The sequence below is a fragment of the Sphaeramia orbicularis genome, chromosome 11 (assembly GCF_902148855.1).
Source record: "Sphaeramia orbicularis chromosome 11, fSphaOr1.1, whole genome shotgun sequence".
In the NCBI taxonomy this organism is placed as follows: Eukaryota; Metazoa; Chordata; class Actinopteri; order Kurtiformes; family Apogonidae; genus Sphaeramia; species Sphaeramia orbicularis.
In genome coordinates, this window is record NC_043967.1 from 23,460,619 (window position 1) to 23,473,403 (window position 12,785).

Here is a 12,785-nt window from a genome sequence, read left to right on the forward strand (position 1 = left end):
CATTCATGTAACACTAAGTTATGACTAAAAAACAGCAACGGTAGAAATAAATCCATAATCTTCAGCTCATAATGCAACCTTTATCTGTGGCTCATTCAGGAAGTTTTAGTAATAGATAAACGATACTTGTATTGTTGGATCTGCTTAGTGTTAGCTTAGAGGTGCAAAGTTTATCCCATCGCTCTGTTGTTTAATGAAATTATTCATGACATGTTGGTGTTGGACTTCAGATATTTGCCCATTTAAGTGTTTGTTGGTTTTGTTGCACTTTCAGCTGATGTTCTGGTTTTGTGGAAGTATAGAATGTGTAAATTGCTACAAGAGCCATGTAGCATTACCATGGTAACACGGACACAACATCTTAAGAGGTTAATCACAATGAACACAAATGTGGTAAAGTGGAAAACCTTGTGCATGTGAATATTGTATGAAAAGCTGCTTCAAGCATCTGATTCACAAATCAAAAAGTCGATGTAAACTTTTGAACCTCTGAGAACTTGATAAAATAAATGCAACCTGAATTAAATACAATTATTATTCTGAAAACGTGTCATCATTACAATAAAGTAGCTAAGCTAAGAGATGGAAACTATATGCAAAGTGTGAAAAAACTATATCCTTTATTGAGTTCAACTGGTTGAATTCTAATATCTGTCTGGTCCATCTACAGAAAATGCTGGCACTTGTGGTTAAGGTATCTTTATCACACATAGTCTATGAATAAACACACACACTGCCTTGAGGTACTGATGATGCAGAGGAGAAACAGCAACCCAAAGATATGTCGAGTTTAGCAACAAGTTCCCACCGTTTCTGCATAATTGGTGTCAGACTCTGATTCCCATACTGTGTGATGTGCGAGCAGCAGCCAGAGGCTACTCAACAATACGCCGTGTGTGTGGATACTGTACATAACCTACTTGACAAGTCCTGTCGTAAAGCTTATGAAAGAAGTGCGTATAAAACAAACAGATGCAGACAGGCGTACCGGCGCGTATTCACATGTGCTGATGGGAAGGTGTTAAAGGGTTGTGGTATGTTGCACGGTCATAGCTAACAGCCCCGCCTGGGAAACAGATGCAGAAACGGAGACGTGCATACATACAAAACACACATTAACCTCATTATCTCACAAAGCAGTGCATTATGTTGTAGGTTTCATCACTGTAGAAGCGGCATTGATGCTCAACTCATTCATTGTTATTATCCGTCTGCTTATATTTTCCTTGCTAACGTTCACTGATGCAAAGATAATACCATGGAATATACAGCGTAATGACTGTACAGGGCTAAGAATAATAATTTTCATGAAGAGTTCTGATGTGCTTTAATAATACTGCCTAAATTTTAATTTGAATGCACAAATCTGTGTTTTTTTTTTCTACTGCAGCACAGAAACCCCAACCCAATCATTTATTACGGTCTTTTCAGAGTAACAGAAGACACCCATTTAATGAGAAGATGCATTCAATTTGTTTGGAGTGGCAGCAGATTAAAGCTTAGATGCCAGAGAGAGAGAAATGTGAATGCTGATAATCAAACAGCATGTGTTCAAGACTGCACATAGAAATCTATGAGATAGAGTTATTATATTTAATGAAAAGTATAATGACTGAAACCACGAGTGGAAAAAATAATCAGACAAAAATGACAAAAAAGGTTAAGTCAGCTTTGTTTTGCCCAAGTTTTCAGGGTTCAAGATGCATTAGCTTCGCATAATATTACATTGAATAAACAATGGTTTTGTGAATCATATTTCAGATTCTTTAATTTACCTTCTTCAGCTTCTAAAAATCAATGACATCTTTGTACTACCTGAAAAAACCTGAAAATGAATCTAAAACTAGCCATTTCTACAAAATAAAAAGAAAAGTATTTATTCACCCATGAAACTAAAACTAAACCAAAATCAAAAAAAAGTAAAGAGTAAATACATAAAATGGAAAAAAAATCATTAAAAAAGCAAAATTTTTAGAGAATAATAACTCTGAATATCAGTTATTCACTTCATACTTAAATAACTACGAACTCATCCTAGTGTATAGTTTTAATGTCAATTAGCAGTGATGTCACTATTTCACATGTACATTCCATACAATCCCATGACTTTATTTTAATTAAAACCAAACTGAAAACCTGAATAAAACAAGTGGTGCCAGGCAAAACAAACCCTGCCCCTCACATGTATTGTAGCTTATTTTGGCATCGATCCAGCTGATGTCATCATGTCTATGCGTGTGCTGATGTCAGCATATCAATTGCCTCCATATATGTGCCAAGTTTGAAGTAAATTGAAACAAAATGTATGTTTTTATAGATGTGAAATTTCACCCATTTTAAGTAAATGGGAGAGAAAAAAAACATTTTAAAAATTCTTTAAAAATTTAAACTTTGACCTACTTTTCCCAAAATGTATTGACATCTATTCTGGGTCACTGGCAATCTATACACCAAATTTGGTATGAATTCAACCACTAGTTTGCTGCTAGAGTGTTAAAACAAAAAAACAACGAAATAAACCGAGCCAAAAACAATACCCCTTGCCTCCCCTTATGGGGGCGGGGTAATAAAAAAATAAAAAATTGTATTCTTAAAGTTTTAATAATTAATTTGTACACACATGCATGATTGTTTCTATGTGATGGTGGGTATGAAAGATCACTTAAAAAAACACAGCATCACCAACTCAGGAATAGTTCAGTAAACATAATTAAAAGTGTAAATTCTGGGGACAGAGCACTAACCCACTCATCTCCCACTGCTGTCCATGTTGGTCCCTGCACTTTCAACTAGCAAAGGTTATGTTCAAAGGTCTCGGTCGCTGTCATGTCAGCGCCTACGGCAGCCCGGATGCTTGTTATGCAAATGAAGTTATGAAACCCAGAGGTACTAAGACCTTATTACCTACGCTCCACCTCTCCAGACTCTCGCAGGAAAGGGGCTGTGTTTTATGGATTTGCCAGTATGAATAAAACAAAACGTGTATGTTTTGTAATATTTGTACACGTGTACCTTCTGGCATGGAGATTTAATGTGCAGTGTGTGTGTGTGTGTGCGTATTGATGCATATGAGGAAGCGAATGTGTGTTGAAGATGGTTCAGAGGATTTGCATGAGAGATGGTAGAATCAAACGCCAGTCATGTGCTGACGGGCCTCGTGTTGTAAAGCAGCCTTCAGGACCGTCAGACAATGAATGGCGTCGTGTTCTATTTCAAGATTTACTCGTCAAAAGACGGATGGACAGATGGGTGGATAAGAAGAGACACAGTCAGACAGAGCAGAAGGTGAGGGAGGGAACGAAAACAAGAGATGTTAATCATCGCCATGTTGCCGGAAAGAAGAGGATGTTGGGTGATGGAGAGGATGAGAAAGCATGGGAAGGATGGAGAGACTGGCACAAATAGGATGGATATGGGTAGGATGTTAGTGTAATTGGTTCCTTTTTAACTCAATTCAAATTTATTGACAGCAAAGACAGGAAAAAAGAAACCGAGGGAAACCAGAAGAGATACTGACACGAGCTAATATAAACCTCTATAGAGACTGTAGCTTACTCTTATTTGCAACTAATTCTTCATTTTTTATAATTTTTTGCTTGTTTTTGTTAAAAATTTTTTATGTCCTTTCATATTTTATGCTATTATATTGTTCCTGAAAACCATGAACACATAGATTCTCAGTGTTTCATTCATTCAATTATTACTTGAAAAGGTTGCAGGTACACAGGAAACTGTCCTGACTTGTAACTGAAGGGTCACCGATTCGATTACACGGACTGACAGAGAAAAGGTGTCGGCTGACGTGCCCTTGAGCAAGGCACTTAACTATGGCAAGTGTGGTGTGTTCCTGCATGTTCTAGAGATGGGTTAAAAGCAGTAGTTGAATTTCAGTGTGTGGTAAAAATGTACTCTATACTGACAATAAAGGATCTTAATCTTAAAAAGTGAAAGCTACAAACGGGTGAAGGTTGAAAATGTCACCAGTTCACAAACAAATATTTAAACAAATAAATAAAGAATAATACATTTTATATGGAAAATTATCAATATTTTACACCAATAAGTGATAAGATGAGCCTCAAGTAACTAGTGACTCTCAGAAATAATGTTCATACATGGCAAAATTGCGACTGACACTATGTGTTGTTGCAAACTTAATAGCGACTGCATTACACTGAGCAGAAAAAAACATGAAGAGAAATGTACATTATTCATAGACAACATGTTTTGTTTGTTTTCTGTCGACTCCATTAAAAATATCAGCAGGTTGTGATGACAAAATTATTAAAGATTCAGGTACTGGAAGCACTTGAGTATGTTTAAGAAAACAGACCAGGGCAGAAAGTCCACAAAGATCTGATTAAAAATGATTGAATGAATTTATTAATATTTAAGTAAGATCATGACCTTCTCCCAACCTGAACTCAAGTGTTGTTAGAAGTGCTGTTAGCTGTTAGAACTCCAACCCAACCACCTCTTTCCCCATCGAAGAAATGTGAAAAAAAAAAAAAAAAAAAAAAGTAGCTGATCCTCCATTGACAAGTTCCTTTGAGATTATGTGTATCTGTGGTTTGCAGTAAGGTACAAAGGCAACATTTCAACATTCAGGCGTCTGGGTTGCCTGTTCCCTTCCTTCCTGATTTGTCTTTGTGCTTTGTGCTGTAGACCCTGTCAACACAGCTACCTCAAGAGTGTGTGAAACAGTGTGTGTGTAAATGTTTAGCCTCTGTAAATGTGAGCAAAAGACTTCACAGCTAGTCACACAAGTTGTTCACATCAGAGGAACTAAGAGAAGTGTTACACATTCCAGTGGGGAAAAGTCCATTTAGAGACAACTTTTCCACTTAACACAAATGCTTGGGGTTTGAGGTGGAATGGCTGGGGGATGTGAGATGAATTAGATGACAGGTTGAGAAAAGGGAAGTCACTGTGTGTCACTTAGGAAAGGAATTTTAGGTCTCTGTGTGCGATTAACATTTTGTGGAATCATAGTCAAGCGTTTTTTGAAGTTTTCAGCTGAGGGCTCTCCTTTACTCGTCCCCCCTCCCCCCCTCTTAACAAGATAAAATAGTTCAATCAGGTGTCAGAGGAATCGCCTCAAGGAGAAGAGATGGGGAAGAGAGGGATGGAGAGATTTCTCAGTTCTCTTTTGATTCTGCCTTAACTATTTTGTATTCATATGAGAGAAATAGAGAGAGAAACAGGGAGTGCTGTGACTCCCTCGTATGAATACAAAACAGTGTAGCTGCAATCATGAGTCCTGTAGGGAGTCGTCACAATAGAGTTGGTCTGCATGAAGATGATAAATAAGTAAGTATGCAGGGGGCTGTATGTACTACCAATGTGTGTATGTGACAGAAAATAAGACAGAAGAGAGATGCCAGGTCTTTGCTCATTTGCAACTGCCTAATTCCTCCCAACTTACTGAGAGTGTGTCTTCTTAAGCAACAGCACAGGGAAGGCACAATTTAATGAGTGTGGACGTGGCCGCTGTGGAACTGTCCCAGTGGGACGTCATCTGTTGGTTTGTGGACTGCCATTTAGCATTAGCATCTTGGTCGGCAACACCTTGTTTTAATTTTTTGGCGCTTGAAGTGACCATATTTGGACAAGGGGAAAGTATAAGGGGGTGAATAGGGGAAGTTTTCCAAGCTAATGATACCTCTACATTAATGAAGAAAACAAACACATGCTGATACGAAATGTCAACAACACACAGCTTAGTAACAGTAATGTGAACTTTATGTTTTGTATAACTAGAGACGTAACGATTACTGGTATAAACCACGGTAAAAGAGTAATACCATTTAATTTCTAATTATCATTAAAACCGTGTTCAATTACCCCACTTTGAAAACTCACGGTGATACAACTCATTTCCTGGAGAAGCAGCGGCACTCCAGACACGCATGTGAAGGTTGCAATGTTTGGCCTGCAAAAACAGGGCTGAAGAAGTCTGCACGGACAGCACTCCAGAAATCCGGGGATAGCGGCTCTCATACAGACCTGGTCCAAGCACACCTCTGTCCCATACATCTCTCTCTCTCATTGTGACATTCAGAATGATTTGATATAGAAAATGGTCAAACAAGCTCCACTATGACTGGTCCAACTACTTTCTTTCCCACTCAGGAATCGATAGGAGAATTGATAAGGAATTGGATTGGTAAGCAGAATCGACAATCACATTGATATTGATAAAATCCTATCAATTCCCACCCCTAGTGCAGATATCTCTTATAACAATAAGGTGCCATCTTTAATGCATATTTGTATGTTTGATGTTCACATGTGAATATTTTAATGTTTCTGCCAACAGAAAGTACATTGTGCATGCCATTTATTTATTTATTTTTTTTATCAAATGCAACTTGGTTAAATTATTTCAGTGTGTGTATAAGTACTTTCTAAAGTATTTATTAAACCACATGGTTTAATAAATGCTTTGGGAGCTCACAGGTTGTGTGGACCCTCCTTTGTTTTTTTCATTGTTTTTTGGGATCCAGCACACCTCTCATTCTTTGGATGTGTGTGTCGATCATCTTTCTTTATAAGTACTTTCTGAACATTTTGAGCACATTTCAACAATATTGCAATAATGAGAACCGTGATCATTTTGGTCACAATAACCGTGATATGAAATATTTGCATTGTTACATCTCTATGTATAAAGCTATAGCAGGTTAGCTGGCTAAAATGAACCAATTATTGATTGCTAAAATTAGCTGATTCTTAAGCTAACAAATGCTAATCAAGTACCTGTTAACTTCATCAAACATGTATGTAATAAAATCTTTTGTCTTGTTAGTGTAAGCTCTCAACCATGACTATAACAGAACTGTTTCCTGAAGAAAACATGTTTTATTCAGTAAACAGTCTCGGTTTGACTCCACAGGGAAGCCAGCTATCAGTCACATGTCAAGCAGCTAGCCACTTGTGACGACACCCACCCATCTGTCAGTCAAAGTGGTGTTCCCCCAAATTATGCATGACTATCATATAATTTAAGGTAACTTATGTAAAAATTTTCAAGGAGTATATATTGAAATGAAAATTTACTATGGCTATCAGAATACTACTTCTATTTCCACAAGCTTGTCAAGTTTAGTTCTGCTACAAGGCTGTGCTTTTTAGGCAAGGCAAGTTTATCTGGATAGCACATTTCATGTACAGGACAATTCAAAGTACTTAACATAAAACATGAAAGCATCACAGGAGAAGCATAAAAATACATTTAAGATGAGAGAAAGTTCAAATAAAAGATATAAATTCAATTAAAAACATTGAAATTAAAATTAAAATAGACATTCAAATTATCAGCAGTAAAATGTGATTTTAAAGTTCATTTAAAAGACATTATTTAAGAGTTTAAGAGAAAGCTGCAGTAAATCATAATGTTTTCAGGCCTGATTTTTAACCCTTTACCTGCATGCTAAGAAGAAAAATTGTCTTTATCTTACCATCTCTTTGTGTATATTTCAATCTTTGTCTCCCACCTATTTTCTCCTTCTATCAACAAATCCAATAACTCCAGTCTTAGACATTTTATTTAGATGTCTACTGTCATTTGGTCTCTCCCAGGCACAGTATGGTTTGATTAGTGTGCTACCTTCAGCTACACCATTTGATATACAAGGAATCCCTGGACTAATGCATTGCAAATTCCTCTCAATAATGAATTGCATGGGTAGGATCAAAGGCACGGATGTGGAACATACCTTGCAGAGGAGTGCAAGGGAGCCCGAGGTACCAAGAGCACTAATGAATCTAAACTAGTAATCATGAGGGACCTAAGAATGTCAGATGTACAAGCTATGGGACATTATCCACATACAAATAGAATCATGCAAGCTGCCACTTAAAGCTGCACAATGGAGGCAAAATTATATGTTAAGAAAATCGCAGTGTGATGTCTTCAAAAATGGGGTTTACACTGCAACTCAGGAAGAATATGATAATAGTTTGGTAATAAATCGTAAATGTTAGCATATATAACCCTATGATAACTCTGATGATAACCAATTAAAAATCTTGCAAGTAAAAACAATGGTAATTAGTATGTTACACTGCTGAAATTTCCTTTCTCTGTTTTCTAAGCATTCTCTTATGTTGCCATAAAAATTATATGGAGCGATACCTGGAGACACTTGTGGTAGTTTCAGTGCAAAAACCATGAACTGGGGCTGAAAAAATATTGTCACTGCAGTGCTCAGAAATATACAGCCTGAAAATGGAGCAGAGATCTCAAAGAACTTGGTGGAGCTGGAAAATGTGATGCATTGCCATATTTTCAAGGAACATCATTTTTGTGATGTATTGTGAAGGACAGCAGTCAAAATCCAGGCAAGTTCTACCTCTTAGCTCTCGGTGTTTGGTTTGGTTGAATGTAATACTGCTATGAAATCAAACAGAAAACCGGTAGCTTTGCATTTTGCTACTCTTATTCATGGTTATTACACAACAAGTATCACAAGTGTTTCCAGAAATCCCTACATTTCCAGTTGTCTCATTTGACCACATTTTTTAGTCTGTTCCAGCAGATGTGAAGTGATTTTAAATCAAAGTGTGATTTTCAGTTTGGATTTTGTGACTAAATTAGAGGAGCTGTTTCACTCACTCTTAACTTGCCTGAATCTAAGAAGCCTTTTCACAAGTAAGAGTCAAGATAACACACAATTACTGATGTCTACAGGCTTTACCCAGCCACAAGTCGCTTTTCCATTGACCCTCAAATTGCGCAAATATACTTGTGCATAAAATTTGCAGAATGGAAAAAACAACAATTTCGCCAAAATTCTTGTTTTTTGATGAAAAGTTTTAGCACTGGCGAGAGTGATTTTTGGGGCGTAGTGAAATTGGTATATCATACAAAACTGCAATGGAAAGACCTTTGTCCACGACGAGAGTCACGTGAATAAAAAAACGGATGTTGATGGATGTTACAACAAGCGATGAAGAAGAGTTTTAAAAAAAAACATGGCGCGGTATGTGTGGACACACCAGGAAACTGAATCATTTTTTAATTTAGTGCAGGATAGAGGGGTAATATATAATAATAATGAATATATCTGTAAATCAACATGATATTTATGTTTGTTGCCATGTTTATGGAATGACTTCTTGTGTCATCTCTCAATAATAAATAAAAAAACCATTGCATTTGTGATTTAATGGAAAAACCTACATTCCTCACTTCTGTTTTTTCGACAGTTAGCAAAAATCGGTACAGTTTGTCCAATGGAAAGCCACTACAGATGGCAAAGGGTTTTCAATAAGAATAAATATAATGTATATATAATTTTCTTTAATTCTTTTTTTAAATCACTCCTAGTTAAGAATAGACACTTGAGCCTGATAGTTTCATTTAAACCCAATTCACTGAAGAGCCACACAACAAGTAAATATAGCACATACATGCAAATACCATTATGATTTTCAATTACAGTGGAGATATGATCTTCTAGGAATTGTAGGATTATAGCCTTAAACCATCTATTGTGCTGTTTCACATGTACAGTTTTATACATGTACTTATGGATTTAACAGTATTCTCTGAACACTGTGCCCTGAGCACCATTTTCTCAAGCACAGAGCTTATAAGATTATATTAGTTTACATTACCGCCTCATGATGCTGCATAAATGCTGCTAATATCATGAGGGGTATGTCAGTACAATTTAACTCCTTAAGTACATGCCTGTGTCTTATTGTGCAGTCTAGTTTAGAGCTTATTATAAAAAAAAGGGTGTTAACATACATATGTAACATGTTAACTGTTACACTAGTACATGCAGTTAACATGTCTCGGTTCCACATCTTGCAAAGTGAAGTACTCATTTTTTTATATTGAAATATAATTAAACACATGCTGAAACGGCAGCACATTATGCAATGTATATGGAGATTAAAGTTGATTTTGATGCACAGGAGGTGAGAGGTGTTTTTTTATAATAAAGAAATAATGAGGCATAGGGTTAGGATTAAAGATGTAAATTTGGTTGAGGAGATCAGGGCAAAGAAAAACATGTAAATATCTAGTCAACAGCTTCTTATGCAAATCGAATGCGCATCTGTTCTTTCTTCTAAAAGGACACTTCATCTCCACCAGTGCACCACATTTCCTCAAATGAAAACCAGTAATTGGCTTAAAAATGCTGCGTCTACAATAATGGCCAGCAGTGTGGTCAAAATAAACAAACGTGCAGAGGGTCAACCCCAAAATACAGGCCAAGGAACACAAAAGTGGACAGGTGGGTTAGTGGATGCACATGTTTTAACAGGGCAATAACTTTAATAGGACAAATGGAAGTGGATCAAAACAAAGATTTGTATTAAAATATGACTAATTATATTAATAAACTGAGGGTATTTCAGATAAGGTCTAGCCTCTAAAACAAGTGTGCTTCAGATACCTCCTGTAGTTAAAGTAAATGAAGGCCACAGCCAGTGTGAGGAAATGGGGTGAATGAAAGTACTCTAATCATTTATTTAATGTATGCATAAAAATAACCAAAAATAAATGCTTGCAGAGTGTATGAACAAAAGCAAATAAAACAGCATGAAAGTATTCTTGCTGACAGTTGTGACAAATGAAGCATGGAACTAATTTTTCCTCAAATTTTACCGGGGTCAGAGATTTGGCTGATTCAGTGAAGAAAATGAGGCAGAAATGGTGGCTCATAAGTTGACTGTATTGCCTGGTAATGTTCCCAAGGTGAGTTTATCTTGGGGCGCTTACCATTCGCAGCACAAAAACCAATAACCTTAGGAAGCCGAAGAACGCATTCAACAAATTACATCACCCCGCACTTATGGAAACATCTGCTGATTCCCTGAGGATGAGGTGCAGTGTGGAGGAAGATGTGTGGGCTGCAACAGCCAATGGAGCTGCATGGTAATGACAGGGCATCAAGATGGATGGGAATTTTAGGGTTATTATTTTTTAAATACCTATATTCTGGATTTTTCTTTTTTGTTAAATAACAGAATAGAAACAGTGCATGAGCATAACCTAAAGCTGTTTAAATCAGCACCCATAAATCTGACACCTACAGAATTTCTTAAGCTCAGAAAGGTTAAACACATAAAATAAATACAAAGGCCAAACTAAGTTAAAATAATACTTGACTTTCTCTGGTGTAGTATTAAAAACCCAGAGGCTCTGATGGGGTATTTCCTTTCACCCGGTAGTAACTCAACTACTGGCCAACAGCAGCTCACTGAAGATTGATTACACAGCAGCCTGTGAAAGTGATGAATACCACTGCAAAAAGGGGGGACTAAATTGGAAGTATATTGAAAGGTGGGAGATTGAAGGAAACCTGGAAAAGGACAATGTAATCAGAAAACTAGAAAGCACACAAAAGGAAACGGAGTGTTGTTCAGACCTAATAGTGCTTCCAGGGGCGGCCTCGATGGTCCAAATGCAGTGCAGGTTGTGCTCATACGGAGCTGGGTAGCCCGGAGACAGGATACGACCAGTAGGCTCATCTTGATGGTGCCGCCACATTCGGCTAGGAAGCGAGAGGAGACAAGAACAGGAGGTGAGCTCAGATTTGACGTACAAGAAAACAGCAGGCATGTGCAAATTAAGTACAAGGTTGTTGATTGAACGTCTTTGAAAGTCAAATTAATAAAATAGAACAGCAAGGTTAACATCCCTAACGTACCAGACTTTGCTCCACCCCACTTCCAGTAAAGTGCACCACATCAGTTTCCTCTCATCATTATTAATTATTGACATAGCAGTCACATGCTCAAATGTGATGTGCTTCATCATCTTGTTTGCAATTTGATTGATAGGAGGGAGAGCAGCCAACTCAATATACTCTATGTGTATCTCCTTCTTGGCTGAGTACAGGCAATTCACCATCTCAGCCATGATCTCATCTTACGGACTTCGAAAGCTGATGCAGTTGTTGACTGAACAACGCAACATTCGATATATTAGACACAAATTCACTGAAATGTCCGACAAAGACCTTCATCTGATGTAGCAAAATGCATATACGCTGTGTGAAGAAAATATCAGTAGAGTAGTGCTGTGATTGTTAAACAGGGGTATATTCATCCCAAGGGAAAGATGTTCAGTTGCTAAGGCAAACAATTGTAAAAGTGATTTGAAAAAATTACTAATCCACCATTACAAACCGATATCACAGGACTAAATGTACAGTAACAATTTGTTGATGGACAACCTGAGTCACCCAGATGGTAAGTCAACAAGCACAGTTGCAGATAAGTTCAAATATTTGAATGTAGTGTAAAATTATTCATTGTCACTGATTTTCTTTTATTGAGCTGTATTCATCTGTATCAAAGTACTATTGAAATGAAGTGAAATTAATAGTACTTTTTTTCCTCAGACCATAAGTAACTTAAAAATGCTATTCTACATATAAGAATTAACACCTAAACATTAGGATGAGGTAAATGATAAAAGAAACAGGTTAGCTCAAGGTGTGGTTAAACAGCTGAGTTATTAAATGGTCAAAAGAGCTATAATGTAAAAAAAAAAAAAAAAAAAAAAAAAAAAAAATGAAAGAATGAAATACTTAGCAGATGTCAAATAGTTACAAAAAATGTATGAGTCCTTCATATAACTTCCTTAAAGTAATAGATAAATGCCCATTTAACAGATAATGCATTTTTTGTAACTGAGCATAAAAAGAAATGATAAAATAGATCTATGAATACATGAAATAATGGCTAAACAGGAGGTTGAAGTGATAAAATTGTTCACTAAATGTGTTGAGCAGTTGAAAAACTTGGGGGTCTTAAATAAC

At 36.7% G+C, this 12,785-nt stretch overlaps 1 protein-coding gene across 1 annotated transcript in view; it reads right to left on the reverse strand.

Moving 5' to 3' along the window:
* The window catches only part of csmd2 (CUB and Sushi multiple domains 2), a 135,072-nt gene extending 123,191 nt beyond the window's left edge, over positions 1-11,881 (reverse strand). The window contains exons 1-2 of the mRNA XM_030146990.1: positions 11,670-11,881; positions 11,388-11,513 (exon numbers count right to left, since the gene is read on the reverse strand). Coding sequence (XP_030002850.1) covers positions 11,388-11,513; positions 11,670-11,881 — 338 coding nt within the window. The remainder of the gene's footprint in view (positions 1-11,387; positions 11,514-11,669) is intronic.
* Positions 11,882-12,785: the final 904 nt, after the last annotated feature.